The 19,918-nt window shown below is 36.6% G+C and overlaps 1 protein-coding gene across 6 annotated transcripts in view; it reads left to right on the top strand.

Moving 5' to 3' along the window:
* LOC127873861 (WD repeat-containing protein 27-like) overlaps positions 1–19,918 on the top strand; it is a 45,345-nt gene that overhangs the window by 10,163 nt on the left and 15,264 nt on the right. For all 6 annotated transcript variants that reach the window (XM_052417917.1, XM_052417918.1, XM_052417920.1 and 3 more), the window contains 9 exons: positions 3,028–3,148; positions 4,869–5,073; positions 5,330–5,433; positions 5,868–5,959; positions 7,290–7,507; positions 7,899–7,978; positions 10,274–10,370; positions 11,502–11,576; positions 16,034–16,137. In XM_052417917.1, the coding sequence (XP_052273877.1) occupies positions 3,028–3,148; positions 4,869–5,073; positions 5,330–5,433; positions 5,868–5,959; positions 7,290–7,507; positions 7,899–7,978; positions 10,274–10,370; positions 11,502–11,576; positions 16,034–16,137 (1,096 nt within the window). The remainder of the gene's footprint in view (positions 1–3,027; positions 3,149–4,868; positions 5,074–5,329; positions 5,434–5,867; positions 5,960–7,289; positions 7,508–7,898; positions 7,979–10,273; positions 10,371–11,501; positions 11,577–16,033; positions 16,138–19,918) is intronic.

Raw genomic sequence — 19,918 nt, 5'->3', positions numbered from 1 at the left:
CCCATGCTGACTGTCTTCTAGCACCTCTTCAGGAAGCATAAATATTTATTTCTTATGTAACTTTTGAAAAAATTGACATTTTTTTTTTAAGTAACAATAGTGCCTTGTTTACTTCCTTAGCATTTGTACACTGCAGACTTCACATACCTTACACAGTTCCCAGTGATGCAAGAGCTGAGGGCACCCATTGTTTATTCCAGTTTTATTTTGTCTCTATTGACAACAATTTGACCAAACCTTATGCATGTTTACATGATATTGCTGTTTGGAATGTAGAGATATAGAGATACATGTATTGTATGAGTGGTTATGAAATATGGAATTTATTACACAAGTTATTGGAAAAAGATAAAACTGATGCTTTGCTGAGTTTTCATCATTTACAAATATAATGTAAAAAATTCTGTATTACATGACAACAGATATGATGTTCTATTGATATCATAGGTACATCATGTTTAGTAATTGAAGATAAATGCACAGAGCCTAAATGTCCCGATACATTTTTGTGCTCCGGGTAGGGTGGCATATAGCAGTTGTACTGTCAGTCCGTTTGTCTGTCTGTCTGTCTGTCTGTCAGTGTGTCTGTCCGAAAACTTTAATATGGGCCATAACTATTGCAATATTGATTTTGAAGATAGCAACTTGATATTTTGCATGCATGTGTATATCATGGAGCTGAACATTTTGAGTGGTGAAAGGTGAAGGTCATCCTTCAAGGTCAAAAGTAAAAAAGTACAATCCAAGGAAAGTAATAAGCTTTAAAAGGGAGATATTTTCTAAACCTGCCAAATGATATATTGAAATTTTATTTCAAAGCGGCGCAATAGTGGGCATTGTGTTTCTGACAAACACAATTCTTGTCTAATGATGCCATAGCTAGTGAGGTAACTTCAAGGTGTTACAGCGTAGTATTAAAATTATTTAACGGCATTATTACACTCAGGCGAAGTAATCAAGAATGTAAAAACCATTATTTGAAACTGGAATAAACAATGTAGTGCAACTGTTTCATTGCCCAATCAATGATGTCATAAAAGATGTCAGGTGATAAGGTCCGATCTCCAGTATCTCCAATCTGCTCTACAATGACCAGTCATTTTGAATGTAACTTAAGTTATTATAACTGCACCCTATTGTCAATTTAAAGGTTTCACAATGTAGCTGTAGCAGAGCATTGACACTGGTTTATATACTAGTATTAATCTTGTACAACAAGTTGGTGTATCACTAAATAAATTTGGTCTTCTGCTTAAGGATATAACATGCACAATATATTACCATTTTTATATCCATACACAGAAGACCTCAAACCACTTAATTATTTGATGAGACACCAAAATGAACAGCATCTTATTATACTTCTTTATCAGGGTAGCTTTGCTTGAAACTTAATTATCATAGATACACTAAGTGCTAAAATGCCTAGTGGGAAAACAAAGTTTAACCCTTCATGGATGGAGAAGTTGGACAACAGTGGAAAAACACTTGGATCATGGTGCAAGAGAGATACCGGCAATGAGTTTGCAAGATATTTTACTGTCTAAATGAAGTCCATCTTGTTGTAATTCTGGTGCTAATCAACTGATAAGTCATGCAGATGGATAAAAACACAAGGAAAACATGAAATACATGCATGATAATTCACAAAAGCGTGGAAGTGCCCCAAAGCCAAGCAGCTCTCAGGGTGGTGGGGATAAATCTATCTGTATGCAAGTACAACCATCACACAAGGAACAGATACAAAAGGCTGAAATCTTCTGGGCCCTTAAGGTAGCTTCAAGTGGGTATCCATACAGAACATGTGATGGCACTCCTGCTCTGTTTCAAGCTATGTTTCCTGGACCTGTGTCTAAAAAATTAGTATTATGTATTCCTACTTTTGAGGGAAAAGTTCCTACTTTTTCCTACTATTTTCCTACTTTTCTTGCAAAAGTAGTTCCTATTTTTTCCTACTTTTTGAAAAAAGGTCACTTGACAGCCTGCACTTGGGCTGCAGACGGAATGGTGAGTCCATGACCCCATGGTGGCCATTGGGGCTGCAGATGGAATGGTGAGTCCATGACCCTAGGGTGGCAATTGGGGCTGCAGATGGAATGGTGAGTCTATGACCTCCGGGTGACCATTGGGGCTGCAGATGGAATGGTGAGTCAGTGACCCCAGGGTGGCCATTGGGGCTGCAGATGGAATGGTGAGTCCATGACCCCAGGGTGACCATTGGGGCTGCAGACGGAATGGTGAGTCCATGACCCTAAGGTTGCCATTGGGGCTGCAGACGGAATGGTGAGTCAATGACCCTAGGGTTGCCATTGGGGCTGCAGATGGAATGGTGAGTCCATGACCTCCGGGTGGCCACTGGGGCTGCAGATGAAATGGTGAGTCAATGACCCCAGGGTGACCATTGGGGCTGCAGACGGAATGGTGAGTCCATGACCCCAGGGTAGCCATTGGGGCTGCAGATGGAATGCTGAGTCAATGACCCCAGGGTGGCCATTGGGGCTGCAGACAGAATGGTGAGTCCATGACCACAGGGCAGCCATTGGGGCTGCAGACAGAATGGTGAGTCCATGACCTCAGCGTGGCCATTGGGGCTGCAGACAGAATGGTGAGTCCATGACCCTAGGGTTGCCATTGAGGCTGCAGATGGAATGGTGAGTCCATGACCCCAGGGCGGCCATTGGGGCTGCAGACAGAATGGTGAGTCCATGACCCTAGGGTTGCCATTGAGGCTGCAGATGGAATGGTGAGTCCATGACCCCAGGGCGGCCATTGGGGCTGCAGATGGAATGGTGAGTCCATGACCTCCGTGTGGCCATTGGGGCTGCAGACGGAATGGTGAGTCCATGACCCCAGGGCAGCCATTGAAACATGGCACAGTGAAATTAAAGTAACCCAAATCCAAAAACATATTTATTTAAACTTGGAAACATGGCACGGTGAAATTAAAGTAACAAAAACTGTTTTAACTATCTTTCACTGGTAATTGCTGTATGAAATGTATCCAACTGTATTGACTAATTATTCAAGGTGCGAGTTATTGACTTAACTGATGGGAATGATTTTCGCTGCCTGCACCAAGTGGATGCCAACAAGATTGTAACGAAGGAGCAAGAGAATAGATACCTGGCCCAAGCAGAAATCAAGAAAGGTGTGCCAATTAAGATTGTTTGACAATGGAAATTAATTTTCTGTATAATAATTTTTTGTCAAGTATATTTGGTACAAGTGTGTGCAAAAACAACTTGTAATATTTGAAGTAAAAATGGAGTGAGATTTTAATAATTTATATGAATATCAACATGAGGCGATTGCCAGCATATACCTTTTTAAAATGATTAAATTTGTATTAAATAAAATAATTACTCATTGTGAGAACTGTGACTTTAGATAAAAAATATGCAGGACTTTGACTTATAAAATGGAAAAACGAAAAATTTACAATTGTATGCTGATTTGTTACTAAGTTAAACTTAGGAATGATAAAACATATTATGATATTCAAATATCTGCTTACTGGTGTATTATTGGTATATTAATTTTGTATAATTGTAAAAAACACTAAAAAACACTGTTATTCCTCCTTAATTATTCGTACAAATGGCCCAATTTTCATGTTTATTGACTAAATCCAAACAGACTATAAGCCTGTGCAGGCCTTTTCCACTCATACCAAACAATGTTATAAACATGCTTGATTGAAATGCACTTGACGGGTAAACAACAGATAAAGATTTCACACCCCAAATATCTTAAAAGGACTGTAAGGTAAACAAAAAGTCACAATCTATAATGCCAATAAGGTGCATACTTCGTAACAATAGCTGGTTATCTACAATTTAACAATGTCAATTATCAATGTTTAAAGAAGTAAAATATGTTCATCATATATGTGTGGTGAATATATTCCTATGTAAATAAAACTGAAAACAATCAAATATGACCTAAAAATGTAATTTTTAATAACCGTGACTGTCATCGTCTTTATGATTTAATTTAGGTAAAAAATGCAATAAACAGTTTTGTCAAATAGCGTAGCATGCAAATAATTACACGCATAATTAAATCGATTTGGGTTCTTTAATGTTTTGAATAGCTAAAATGACATTGTATGCAAACAAATTATAAATTGCAATGATCAGAGATGTTTATTTGATAAAATAATTAACTAGTTCAAAAAGCTTGGTACAAATGCAATACACCCTTTGTTGAATGTATGCATAAGCTTGTAGCAACCTTTTCCCGATTTGCAATTTGTTATGTTGAGAAAACACTTATAATTTACCAGTCACTTTTTGTATTCTCATAATTTTATTGGTTATAATTCATTAGACGGGTACATACAGTTATTGTTTTTTTCATGAATGACCTATATAAGGATACCTTTTGAAGAATTCCTTTTTTACTATGACTGCACATTTTAGCAATTATTTCTGATCTATATGTTTATTTGGATAGTATCAGGATGTCACATACCAGTATATGGACCTTTTATTTTTATCTGCTATGGCGCATGTGATACAGTTGCTGGAAAGTACAACTGAGCATTATTGAATTAAATTTGTAAATATAAATGTGTCTTGTTCTGAGAAAACTGGGCTTAATGCTTGTGCGTAAAGTGCCGTCCCAGATTAGCCTGTGCAGTCCACACAGGCTAATCAGGGACGACACTTTCCACTTTTATGGTATTTTTAGTTTGAAGGAAGACCCTTCTTACCGAAAATCAAGTTTAAGCAGAAAGTGTTGTCCCTGATTAGCCTGTGCAGACTGCACAGGCTAATCTGGGATGGCACTTAACGCACAAGACACAAATGTAAAGAGGGTGAACATAAAAAATGAAGATAATGATTAGTTCTCTCCCCCTATGTCAGGTCCTGTGAAGGTGAGTAGCCGGGTGCCATGGCGACAGACAGGCCGGTTCAGTGAGGGCCAGGACGAGGTTGGCTCTGGTCCCCTGGTGGAGGCAGGATCATCAGTCCTCGGTCTCTACTTCACCTATGTGCACCAGGACTCGAGACAAACCTCTGCTCAGTCTCGAGACCTGCCCTTCCTTCAAACCAAGACCAGTGTTGTCAGGTATGTCAGAGAATAGTGGCCAGGATTTCATATTTAAGTTATTCTACAGTTTATTCACACACGTAGCTATGGCTACAAATCAGGACAGAATTGATTGAAAGACAAGTTTTATGAGCTAATATATTACACCTTTTTAAGCATTTGTATTTTACGGAAAAAAAGACCTGAATACATGATCACAATTTTGATTAGAAAAATGTACATGTATATTAAGTGATTCCAGTCTTGAAGAGCACATAGTTGTGTATATTTGCAGTGATCTGCTGACTGACTCGCCCATGCTGCTGGTCGGCACCACAGCGGGGCTGGTGAGGGTGAATGCCCGATCCCTGGACGCCTGTCAGTATATTGACCTGCAGGGTGAGTACACTGCCTACATATAGACAAGACTTAGCCAGTTAAGTTGTGCAACTGAAGTTTCTCTTCATATGTAGGAATTCAAAGAAACTCTTGTCATTGTTATCATCATTATCATCATCATCATCATCATCATCATCAAGAAGCCATAAAAATTGCGTGCTTTTTGAGAAAAACATTTTAAAGTTTTGTTTGAAAAGTATTTGAAAGCTGTGATTACAAACTTCATGTTATAAACCAAATTATCAAACCTTGCCAAAAATGACCTTTGAATCTATAAGTAATCAGAAAACTTAAATTTTAAACTTAAGGCTAATGTAACTTTACGATAAAAAAAAAATTGCCTTAAATTTATGTCAAAGTATGGTGTTTATGTCTGGAGTGAGTTTCCCGATGTCACGTTGTTTTTTTTCTAATGGGCGCTGCCTGTATTTCAGATCCAATATGCTGTACCAGCAGCCTTGAGAGTGACAATAAGGTCTTCAATGCCGCTGGCTCAATCATATTCGGTCAAGGAGCCAACCAACAGGTGATTCCATAATAAAATTCAATTTCAAGAATGCGCACATATTCCTGGTGTCATATATCTCAGTGAAATGCTCATATCATCTTAACCCTTTCCCACTCAGAGGCAAAGTGAAAATAGCATAAAACCAGAACAGCCTGCGAGTTACTCGCACTCAGTTCAGGTTTTATGCTGTTTGCTGCTCATCAGTATCTAAGGGTTGGAATGAAGCCTTTAAAACTTGAATTTACTATGTAAGGTCTTTAATTAAAGTTAACTTTCTTAGGGACTTCAAATGCGTCAAAATATGTATCTAAGTGGTAAATGGTTATTTATGGCAAGGAACCAGTTGGCTAACCCTGAGACAAAACAAATGCACTTGACAAGATACACACTTACTTTACAAAAGCAGAAACATGGACAAAAGTTGGGTCACCACCCTGGAAAGGTCAATGCAAAGGTATTTGGGGTTTAAAAGTAGCTCTAAACCTGCTTGGCCCAGAATTATTGATTTAACATTAAAGTGTACATAAAAATGAACCTCATAGTGTCATAATTCAAACTAAATAGCAATGGCAGAGAAAGAATTTCAATTGTATTACTATTTTACTACTCTGCATTGGTGATGTACAGACCACATATTATGGTTTATTGTCCCCTACCGGTAAAACCGGAGGGGACTTATGGTTTGCGCTCTGTGTGTCAGTCAGTCAGTAAGTCTGTCACACTTTTCTGGATCCTGCTATAACTTTAAAAGTTCTTCATATTTTTTTCATGAAACTTGAAACATGGATAGATGGCAATATGGAGATTGTGCACGTCATTTCATTTTGTTCCTACGTCAAAAATTCTGGTTGCTTTGGCAACAAATATATAAAAAAAATATATAAAAACTCTGACAATGGTGCAGTTTCACCAGTAGGGGACCATATTGCTTAACAATTTTTTTATATAAACATATACTCATTTAAATGTAATTCAAAATGATGTACAGAAATACTTCACAAGTTACAAGTTAGCATTGCCTAAATATAATTTATAGTACTTTATCAGTTGCTGTTTCCTTTACTGATCTTTGTACAGGAATTCATAATGCTTATACATTATATTAAACTAATGCACAAATGGAACTTATAATTTAATCAACATGAGTAAAAATTGATGTCTTTGCATAGATAAATTCTACAAATAAATGGGTTCACATTTTACAATTGATGTCTAAAAATAGGGTGATAATTTATAATGACACAAGCTGATAGCTGTTGCCTTATTAAACAGCCTGTTTCTGTATTGATGAAACTTTGATTGACAGCCTATGTTCATTGATAAAAAATGTGTTACCTTATTCTTTTAGATGTGGTGTGTAATAGGCAGCCCATTTGAGAATGTAGTACATGTATTGAAATGGAACCAGTCAAAGGAGAAGGAGAGAGTCAGTTCGCTCACAAAGTCACATGACCCGTCACATGATCTCAGTCTGGAAGATGGACTGTCAGGAGACAGGTCTGTGGGAAGTCCCCCGTCTAGAGCTAGCAGTGTTCAGAAGCAGCCAGATTTATCAGTATTGTCCAAGTATGTAGCCTAACTTGATATCTGTATAGCAACACTTATTTCTCACATATTTGATATTTGCTTTGATACTCATTGTTTGATGTATTTAAACATGATTTTTAGACATGTCCATAGAAAAGTGAAATCTGGGTTGTGAAGTTGTTTGTACAATGATTTGTTCAAAAAGCAGTCTTTTGCACGAACATTATTTTTTCTTTTTATGACTAATTTGTTGGTTCTATAATTATTTGATATAATTTCTTGTTAGTCGTATAAAATGAAATTTTTGTGAATTACTTGTTTGTTGGATGAACTGGAATTTTATCAGTTTAGTCAATAAATGTAAAGGAAAACATTTACCCATTTCCAGCATAATATTGTTGGACATACATTTAATATATTGTTGTATAAGGGCTAGTCTGTTAGATGACTCTCCATTGAGGGCTGACATTACCTCAAAACAAAAGGAAAACAAGGAGCGAAGGCCAAGAGGTGAGTACCCCGTACACTTGTCACTAACAGTTGATTGCATGACCTTAACCCTTTCCCACTCAGAAGCAAAGTGAAAATGGCCATGTGCAAACAGCATAAAACAAGAACAGCCTGTGAGCAACTCGCAGTCTGTTCAGATATTATGCTGTTTGCTGCGCATCAGTATCTAAGCCTTAAAAACTTGAATCTAGTAAGAAATGTCTTTGATTAAATATAACTTTCTAAGGGACTACAAATATACAAAAATACGTATCTAAGTGGTAAAGTGTTAAAGGGGCCTTTTCACAGATTTTGGCTTTATATTGATAAATGTAAACATTGGATCTTAAAAGCTCCAGTAAAAAATCAAGAATAAAATATATAAAAGGAAAAAAAAGTAGCCGATACCAGGGCTCGAGCCAGTGACCCCCGGAGTCCTGGAATTAGTCTGAAGTAAAAACACATAAGCCCTCTCGGCTATTCCGCCGGGTATACAAAGCTTAGGTATTTTAAATATAATATAAGCAATCTTCATAGTTTTGCAAATTTAAACGACAACAACAGAACTCTCCAAATTATTCAATCGTTTCGCATTGCAACGCTTTATAATTTTTAGGTTTTCAAATCGTCAAAAGATACATATAATGCCTGTATTGGACTATGGTAAATGTTCAGTAATACTGTTTCCTCACAAATATCATAACTAAAACGAAAATTTGCGAATCTGAAACAACTTTTTTCAATTTTGTCAATTTACCAAACTGTGAAAAGATCCCTTTAATACAAACATTATGAACGTTATAAAGCTGATCATGATATATCTCATGTTAATTGTTTTTAGCTCGACAATTTTATATGAAATATATATAGTGGAGCTATTCTACTCACCCCGGTGTCGGCGTCTGCGTCTGCGTGCAAATGTTAAAGTTTTCGTACTACCCCAAATATTTTCTTTGTCCCTTGACATATTACTTTCATATTTTGCATACTTGTTGACCAACATGACCCCAACCTATAAGCATTTTGTCATAATTATGGCCACTTTTCCACTTAGAATATGCAGCAAATGTTAAAGTTTTCGTACTACCCCATTTAATTTTATTGTCCCTTGAAATATTGCTTTTATATTTTGCATACTTGTTTTCCAACATCACCTCAACCTATAAACAAGAGCAAACAACTCTATCAAGCATTTTGTCATAATTATTGCCCCTTTTATACTTAGAATATGCATATTATTGATAAATCTATGTTAAAGTTTGCGTACTTCCCCAAATATTTCCTATATCCTTTGACATATTGCTTTTATATGTTGCATACTTGTTTACCAACATGACCCCAACCTATAAACAAGAGCAGACCACTGTATCAAGCATTTTGACATAATTATGGCCCCTTTTACACTTAGATAATTGAACATTTTGCTTAAATTTCCATAATTCTTTATTTATGATCACATTTTATTATTACTTTGACAAAACAACACTTACCTGAATACAACAATGGAGTCCACCCAAACAATACCCCACGCCCCTACCCAGAATCCCTTCCCCCCCCCCCCACCTCCCCCCTCCCAATTTTTTTTTTAAACATCATCTTATAAATTACCACACCCCACATTATACCCCCCTCTCACCCCCACCCCCTACCCCCCCCATTTTTTTTTAAAACATCATCTAATTAATTACCACACCCCACAATATACCCCCCTCTCACCCCCAACCCCCCCTACCCCCCCCCCCTACGCCCCCATTTTTTTTTTAAACATCATCTTATAAATTACCACACCCCACAGTATAACCCCCTCTCACCCCCACCCCATACCCCCCACCCCCCCCCCATTTTTTTTTTCATCTAATAAATTACCACACCCTACATTATACCCCCCTCTCACCCCCCACCCCCCCTACCCCCCACCCCCCAATTTTTTTTTAAACATCATCTAATAAATTACCACACCCCACATTATACCCCCCTCTCACCCCCCTACCCCCCCCCCCCCCTTCCCCCCCCCCTCCCCCCCAATTTCCCCATGATGGCTTACGTTATACTGCCAAGCACTTGAATAGTCAAGCGCGCTGTCCTCTGACAGCTCTTGTTCATAATATTGAATGAAATAAGTTTATCCACATTTAAGATAGATCTATATGATGCCCATTACAGTAACATGTTTGCATTTATAGATTTTGTTAAAGTTTTAATGTTTCCAATTTGAACAAATATAGTCCTGAAAAAAGTCACTTTTTGTGTATGAATGACAAAATTGATAAGTTCTTCCTCATTTATCAATCATACTTAATAAAATGTTTTCTGCAGAATATGTAAGTCCGACAAAGAAAGGTGTTATCAAAGACAATCAGCCCCTCACCTTCAAAACGAAGATCAAATCTTCAGGCTACACCACACAACCACGGTACATTGAGGATAGTTATTTATCTATTGTGCAGCTTCTCTGTTATCATATACATTTTTATGCTCCCCGAAAATTTTCAGGGAGCATATCGTGCCAGTTTGTCCTTACTTCCTTCCGTCACACTTTTGTTACAGTTTCTCATAGCACCTTCAATACTTTACCGATCTCTTTCATATTTGGCATTTAGGTACCTTGCATGGACATCTACCTTTTGATGAGGATTGAGGTCACTGGGCTCAAGGTCAAGGTCACCGAGGCTAATAATAGATTTTTCCATCACACTTTTGTTACAGTTTCTCATACCACCTTCAATACTTTACTGATCTCTTTCATATTTTGCATGTAGGTACCTTGCATGGACCTCTACCTTTTGATAAGGTTTGAGGTCACTGGGCTCAAGGTCACCGAGGCTATTAATATATTTTCTGTCACGCCTTTGTAACAGTTTCTCATAGCACCCTCAATACTTTACTGATCTCTTTCATATTTGGCATGTAGGTACCTTGCATGGGCCTCTACCTTTTGATGAGGTTTGAGGTCACTGGGGTCAAGGTCACCGAGGCTAATAAAAGATTTTTTAGGTGGTAATTAACACATAGATTGACAAAGCGCATCATCGGGGAGCATCCGTCAGTTTCACTGATATTCTTGTTTGTACTAGTATTCGGGCAGCATATAACTCTGTTGTCAAATGCTAGTATTCATGCAGCAAATAAGTCCACACTTGTCAAATGCTAGTATTCATGCAGCACATAAGGCCATTCTTCTCAAATGCTAGTATTCAGGCAGCATATGCAGCACATAAGGCCATTCTTCTCAAATGCTAGTATTCAGGCAGCACATAAGTCCACACTTGTCAAATGCTAGTATTCATGCAGCACATAAGTCCACACTTGTCAAATGCTTCTATTCATGAGGCACATAATTTGAAACTGTTGTCAAATACTTGTTTTCCGACAGCACATGAGTCATATGTGTTTTTATACTTAAAAAAACAACAGGTTAAACTAAAGTAATAATTCGTTTGTAATTGAAAATCAATGTTAAACTTTAGCCTTTTGATTACATGTACTATTGATATGTTTTTGTTACTATAGTTTCCTGAACAAATGATTTACTTCCCTCTTGCAGAACAACCATGTTTCAGCCACAGACTATTTTCAACGGGAAGTCCAGAACACCAGTCAAATCAAGTCCAAAGCCCAGGTACATGTGATGTTTATAATAATTAAACAACAAACCTCAACAAATAAGATATTTTATTTACGAATATATACATGATAATTTGTTATCGATAAATCAGAAAATAGAGGTATTTCGTGGAAGGTTGCCATTTTGTGTTTAGTTTACCAGTTTATAAGAAATTAACTGCAAGTAAGGTTCAAGCTATGACATTGTGAACATGTGTAAGTTACCTTTACAAAAAGTCACCGCTGTGATAGGTATTAAAGTCTAGAAAATGTTCTTAAAAGGTTATCTAGGATTCCTTAAACTCAATCATATGATAAAGTCGTATGTTTTTGGACACTTAAAAAAAATAATTTTTGTTGTTCTTTCGTGTCTAAAAATATAGGTGCACACAAATATACCCTGAAAGTTTTAATATCAATAACAGAACTAAATGTACTGACAAAAATATGTAACTGGGGTTCGAAATTGACCTTTATATTGTACTCTGTATACCCCCTTTGAAACTTTGTCAAAGCATAAATCATGCCAACATTGTTTTTTCTCCTAATGACTTTACAATGTCTACATAGAAACCAATTAACTGCCGGCTAATTTTAGCTGTAAAGTGATTGATTATATAAAAGTAGCTGAAATTTATCTCATCGTCATAAGAAGAATTCTAATTTACATTTTGACATTCCAACTTAAAAACAGTGTTCAAAAGTTAAAGACACCCTTACGACATACTTATTGCATCAAAATTTTAATATGCTTGTGTATAATGTAACTTGCCCAACAGTATTGATTAGTAATAACCTGTTTGTAAATGTCTTTTTATGAAGTATTTATTACTTAAATATGTTTGAAATGAATTTAAAATGATGTCAAATGTTAAATAATTTGATTTGCAGTTAGATAAGATTAATCTTTGACCACCTTGTACGAAGATAAACATTTATTATACTGTAGTATTAATTTTTAACTTCCTTGTCGAAAATGAAACTAGATAGGGAGAAATGTGTGTGTGTGAATTATTGGCGTTTGTTTACATTATTCATTAAAATGATGCAAAACGAAATCAAAAATACATTTTATAGGGTCCTAAGGACATTCATTGCAACTGAATAGCAGCTTTCAGCTAGGCCTGAAACCATTGTCTACAACCTCTACATAGTCTATTGACATCATTCATCTTTCAGCTAGGCCTGAAACCATTGTCTACAACCTCTACATAGTCTATGGACATCATTCATCTTTCAGCTAGGCCTGAAACCATTGTCTACAACCTCTACAAAGTCTATTGACATCATTCATCTTTCAGCTAGGCCTGAAACCATTGTCTACAACCTCTACATAGTCTATTGACATCATTCATCTTTCAGCTAGGCCTGAAACCATTGTTTACAACCTCTACATAGTCTATTGACATCATTCATCTTTCAGCTAGGCCTGAAACCATTGTCTACAACCTCTACATAGTCTATTGACATCATTCATCTTTCAGCTAGGCCTGAAACCATTGTCCAAAACCTCTACATAGTCTATTGACATCATTCATCTTTCAGCTAGGCCTGAAACCATTGTCTACAACCTCTACATAGTCTATTGACATCATTCATCTTTCAGCTAGGCCTGAAACCATTGTCTACAACCTCTACATAGTCTATGGACATCATTCATCTTTCAGCTAGGCCTGAAACCAGTGTCTACAACCTCTACATAGTCTATTGACATCATTCATCTTTCAGCTAGGCCTGAAACCATTGTTTACAACCTCTACATAGTCTATTGACATCATTCATCTTTCAGCTAGGCCTGAAACCATTGTCTACAACCTCTACATAGTCTATTGACATCATTAATCTTTCAGCTAGGCCTGAAACCATTGTCTACAACCTCTACATAGTCTATTGACATCATTCATCTTTCAGCTAGGCCTGAAACCATTGTCTACAACCTCTACATAGTCTATGGACATCATTCATCTTTCAGCTAGGCCTGAAACCATTGTCTACAACCTCTACATAGTCTATTGACATCATTCATCTTTCAGCTAGGCCTGAAACCATTGTCTACAATCTCTACATAGTCTATGTACATCATTCATCTTTCAGCTAGGCCTGAAACCATTGTCTACAATCTCTACATAGTCTATTGACATCATTCATCTTTCAGCTAGGCCTGAAACCATTGTCTACAACCTCTACATAGTCTATGGACATCATTCATCTTTCAGCTAGGCCTGAAACCATTGTCTACAATCTCTACATAGTCTATTGACATCATTCATCTTTCAACTAGGCCTGAAACCACTGTCTACAATCTCTACATAGTCTATTGACATCATTCATCTTTCAGCTAGGCCTGAAACCATTGTCTACAACCTCTACATAGTCTATTGACATCATTCATCTTTCAGCTAGGCCTGAAACCATTGTCTACAACCTCTACATAGTCTATGGACATCATTCATCTTTCAGCTAGGCCTGAAACCATTGTCTACAACCTCTACATAGTCTATTGACATCATTCATCTTTCAGCTAGGCCTGAAACCATTGTCTACAACCTCTACATAGTCTATTGACATCATTCATCTTTCAGCTAGGCCTGAAACCATTGTCTACAACCTCTACATAGTCTATTGACATCATTCATCTTTCAGCTAGGCCTGAAACCATTGTCTACAATCTCTACATAGGCGATTGACATCATTCATCTTTCAGCTAGGCCTGAAACCATTGTCTACAACCTCTACATAGTCTATTGACATCATTCATCTTTCAGCTAGGCCTGAAACCATTGTCTACAATCTCTACATAGTCTATTGACATCATTCATCTTTCAGCTAGGCCTGAAACCATTGTCTACAATCTCTACATAGTCTATTGACATCATTCATCTTTCAGCTAGGCCTGAAACCATTGTCTACAACCTCTACATAGTCTATTGACATCATTCATCTTTCAGCTAGGCCTGAAACCATTGTCTACAACCTCTACATAGTCTATTGACATCATTCATCTTTCAGCTAGGCCTGAAACCATCGTCTACAACCTCTACATAGTCTATTGACATCATTCATCTTTCAGCTAGGCCTGAAACCATTGTCTACAACCTCTACATAGTCTATTGACATCATTCATCTTTCAGCTAGGCCTGAAACCATTTTCTACAACCTCTACATAGTCTATGGACATCATTCATCTTTCAGCTAGGCCTGAAACCATTGTCTACAACCTCTACATAGTCTATTGACATCATTCATCTTTCAGCTAGGCCTGAAACCATTGTTTACAACCTCTACATAGTCTATTGACATCATTCATCTTTCAGCTAGGCCTGAAACCATTGTCTACAACCTCTACATAGTCTATGGACATCATTCATCTTTCAGCTAGGCCTGAAACCATTGTCTACAACCTCTACATAGTCTATGGACATCATTCATCTTTCAGCTAGGCCTGAAACCATTGTCTACAACCTCTACATAGTCTATGGACATCATTCATCTTTCAGCTAGGCCTGAAACCATTGTCTTCAACCTCTACATAGTCTATTGACATCATTCATCTTTCAGCTAGGCCTGAAACCATTGTCTACAACCTCTACATAGTCTATTGACATCATTCATCTTTCAGCTAGGCCTGAAACCATTGTCTACAACCTCTACATAGTCTATTGACATCATTCATCTTTCAGCTAGGCCTGAAACCACTGTCTACAACCTCTACATAGTCTATTGACATCATTCATCTTTCAGCTAGGCCTGAAACCATTGTCTACAACCTCTACATAGTCTATTGACATCATTCATTTAGCAACATGGTTTAATCACTTACATCCAATTGTAAAAACATTTGTGATGTCTAAATGCATTAGAGCAATTGGTGCAATTCTGATAAAATGCAACTCATAAAAATTCAATTATAGGAGAAAGTCTGGATGTCAGAAAACAAAGAGACAAAATGTAATTATTTTGCTTAAAAAGAGGTACTTTGCAAAGTAAGGGTCCGAAAATAATTGGAATAATTACCGTAGATAAGTTTGACAGTCAAGAATGGTGTAAAGAGTATAAGTGTTTAATCTAGAGGGTTAGATGTGCATGGCACCTGACCTAAAAAAGGCACATTTTATTATTATGTTGTACTTTAGGCAATATATAGTGCCATTTCTTTGTGTTGTTTTTTTAAACAAAACCAGCATTATTTAATTGCAAACTGACATTCTTAACTTCCATTTCAGCTAATTTGGGTAGTTCAATTTAATGTCAACACAAAGGTCAATTTTTTTTTAAATATACGGTAATCAATGGATAAAAGGCTATGAGGCGCTCATTGGTTTCGGAATGGACTGGTAAGCCAACAAATAAACCCTCTCTAGGCCGCGCTTGGCTTTTTATGCTTGGATAGTTCTTCATAATTTTTGCCAACCATTCTGCTGCATTCTTCTTAGCCATTGTTAATAGCAATGCCTGTGTGTTTGTTGTGTGCAGACCAGTGCAAGAGTACCCTGTGCAGGGCAGCCCCCCACAGCACCTGACCTTGAAAGAGAATGTGGCAGAGAGACCCACCGCAGTCAGTGCAATAGCAGTCTCAGGTGAGGACTCAGGACCATGTATATGGTGGTCCTTACCACTTAACCACTTAGATACATATTTTGACACATTTGCAGTTCCTTAGAAAATTAAATTTAATTAAAGACCTTTCTTACTGGATTCAAGTTTAAAAGGGTTCATTTCCAATCCTTAGATACTGATGAGCAGCAAACACCATAAAACCTGAACAGACTGCGAGTTACTCGCAGGCTGTTCAGGTTTTATGCTCTTTGCACATAACCATTTTCAGTTTGCTATAGAGTGGGAAAGGGTTATATGCTCTCGGATTCTATTACAGTGTTTTTGAGTGGTTTTGTTTTCATTTTTATTTATAAATAATAAACTAGTTGTGCCTTATAGAAGTGTTCACTTACACAAAACAAGCACATCTTATGCCACAATTTTGTCTTATGCGCAAATCCATCCATGGGATGCACTGCAAAATTTCAGAATATTAGAACTAGCAGAAAAATGTTTAAGTGTAGACTTCTTACTTATAACCCAATACTTCTGCTATGCTTGATTGTTATATCTGATACACTGGCCTTGATTGCCATTTTCAACGCGTTATACATTGTACTTGTCTTGCTGAAATAAGTTATATTTTTTTGCTTAGAATTATTTTTGAGATACAAGCGCTGATGATTAATCTGCTCTTTGGATTTTTATGAAATCAGAAAAGGAAATATTTATTTGTTTCACTGATTTTGCATGTTTTATAATCTAACATAAATAGATGCACAATTATTTTAGAGCCATTGTATATCAGCAATGTAAACTGTGAGAATTAAATATATTTTAAATTCTAAGTTTTTAAATTGTTAAAATGTTAACTTGATATTTAGCGCGTTTTTATTTTTGGCGCTTTAAAGTATGGCGTCACGTTAACGTCGCCGCCTTTTTTACGTCAACATCACACATAACAAACTTCAGCCAGTAGAAAAACACAAGTTGACGGCAACGGCCCATTGATAAGACAAACACATAATTATTCAGGGTTTGAAGCTAAATACATTATAAGACACCAAAGTTCGGTAAGAGTTTTGATATATCTTTTATTATACACGCATATTTAATTTTGTTTTAAGTAAAAATTAATAACATACGATAGTTTAGTTTTTATGTACTATAAGATATTAGATCTACATGATTTGAAAGAGTAAACATTTGTGAACATATTATATATGTTTATGTATTAGGAATTGTAGTTTGATAACGATTTGAACCTGGTCTTTTTTATTTTCATATCTCTGTTTGTAGAGAATCGCCATGTAACGTCATGAATGAATGTATGGCCATGTTTTGCCATGATAAATAAAAGAGTTGAAACCGTCGCATCTCTCGAGTGTTGTACTATAATAAATTGACGATCCCAAATCCCGAACATAAACAGTATTGCAAAGAGGAAGTGTAAAACATTTATTTTATGAGAATTACTTTATTAATCTGTATGGTGTGTGTGGGGGGGAAGGGGGGGGGGGAGGAAATTACTGAAAACACACACATTAATTTATGTCTATAACTGGATTGTGAGTCAATCAAATCTGACTCTAGATGTGTAGGCACTCAGTGGTGTCTATAACTGGATTGTGAGTCAATCAAATCTGACTCTAGATGTGTAGGCACTCAGTGGTGTCTATAACTGGATTGTGAGTCAATCAAATCTGACTCTAGATGTGTAGGCACTCAGTGGTGTCTATAACTGGATTGTGAGTCAATCAAATCTGACTCTAGATGTGTAGGCACTCAGTGGTGTCTATAACTGGATTGTGAGTCAATCAAATCTGACTCTAGATGTGTAGGCACTCAGTGGTGTCTATAACTGGATTGTGACTCAATCAAAGCTGACTCTAGATGTGTAGGCACTCTTTATGTCTATAACTGGATTGTGACTCAATCAAATCTGACTCTAGATGTGTAGGCACTATTTATGTCTATAACTGGATTGTGAGTCAATCAAATCTGACTCTAGATGTGTAGGCACTCTTTATGTCTATAACTGGAGTGTGACTCAATCAAATCTGACTCTAGATGTGTAGGCACTATTTATGTCTATAACTGGATTGTGAGTCAATCAAATCTGACTCTAGATGTGTAGGCACTATTTATGTCTATAACTGGATTGTGACTCAATCAAATCTGACTCTAGATGTGTAGGCACTATTTATGTCTATAACTGGATTGTGAGTCAATCAAATCTGACTCTAGATGTGTAGGCACTATTTATGTCTATAACTGGATTGTGAGTCAATCAAATCTGACTCTATATGTGTAGGCACTATTTATGTCTATAACTGGATTGTGAGTCAATCAAATCTGACTCTAGATGTGTAGGCACTATTTATGTCTATAACTGGATTGTGACTCAATCAAATCTGACTCTAGATGTGTAGGCACTATTTATGTCTATAACTGGATTGTGAGTCAATCAAATCTGACTCTAGATGTGTAGGCACTCTTTATGTCTATAACTGGAGTGTGACTCAATCAAATCTGACTCTAGATGTGTAGGCACTATTTATGTCTATAACTGGATTGTGAGTCAATCAAATCTGACTCTAGATGTGTAGGCACTATTTATGTCTATAACTGGATTGTGACTCAATCAAATCTGACTCTAGATGTGTAGGCACTATTTATGTCTATAACTGGATTGTGAGTCAATCAAATCTGACTCTAGATGTGTATGCACTATTTATGTCTATAACTGGATTGTGAGTCAATCAAATCTGACTCTAGATGTGTAGGCACTATTTATGTCTATAACTGGATTGTGAGTCAATCAAATCTGACTCTAGATGTGTAGGCACTATTTATGTCTACAACTGGATTGTGACTCAATCAAATCTGACTCTAGATGTGTAGGCACTATTTATGTCTATAACTGGATTGTGACTCAATCAAAGCTGACTCTAGATGTGTAGGCACTATTTATGTCTATAACTGGATTGTGAGTCAATCAAATCTGACTCTAGATGTGTAGGCACTATTTATGTCTATAACTGGATTGTGAGTCAATCAAATCTGACTCTAGATGTGTAGGCACTATTTATGTCTATAACTGGATTGTGACTCAATCAAATCTGACTCTAGATGTGTAGGCACTATTTATGTCTATAACTGGATTGTGAGTCAATCAAATCTGACTCTAGATGTGTAGGCACTATTTATGTCTATAACTGGATTGTGACTCAATCAAATCTGACTCTAGATGTGTAGGCACTATTTATGTCTATAACTGGATTGTGAGTCAATCAAATCTGACTCTAGATGTGTAGGCACTATTTATGTCTATAACTGGATTGTGAGTCAATCAAATCTGACTCTAGATGTGTAGGCACTATTTATGTCTATAACTGGATTGTGAGTCAATCAAATCTGACTCTAGATGTGTAGGCACTCAGTGAAATTTTCGACAATATATACACTTCATGTATAAAAAATATAATACAATTTTAACTGTTTTCTAATTAAATTTTTTAACAAGTAATCAGAATGCATTTACCTGTATGTTGCGCTGTCTACTGGACAACAGTTGTTTTTTGTTCACCAAACATGGTTTGATTGGTTTCTTTGTATAATCATGGTTGACATGGTTGGTACATTGGGGTCATATCTACATAAGAGACCAAGATAAGTTATTTTTTTTATTTTTATGTATACTGCTCATGTTGTTTAAGTAAGAAATGTGTTATACCCAGAAAAGTTGTTTTTCTTATATTGGAGTGGTAAGTTTTGCATAGTTACAGACACATTTCTTGAACCTTAATGAAGCATTTTTTC

The sequence above is a fragment of the Dreissena polymorpha genome, chromosome 3 (assembly GCF_020536995.1).
Source record: "Dreissena polymorpha isolate Duluth1 chromosome 3, UMN_Dpol_1.0, whole genome shotgun sequence".
In the NCBI taxonomy this organism is placed as follows: Eukaryota; Metazoa; Mollusca; class Bivalvia; order Myida; family Dreissenidae; genus Dreissena; species Dreissena polymorpha.
The sequence above is the reverse complement of the archived record's forward strand: the minus strand, read 5'-3'. Positions and strand labels throughout refer to the sequence as shown.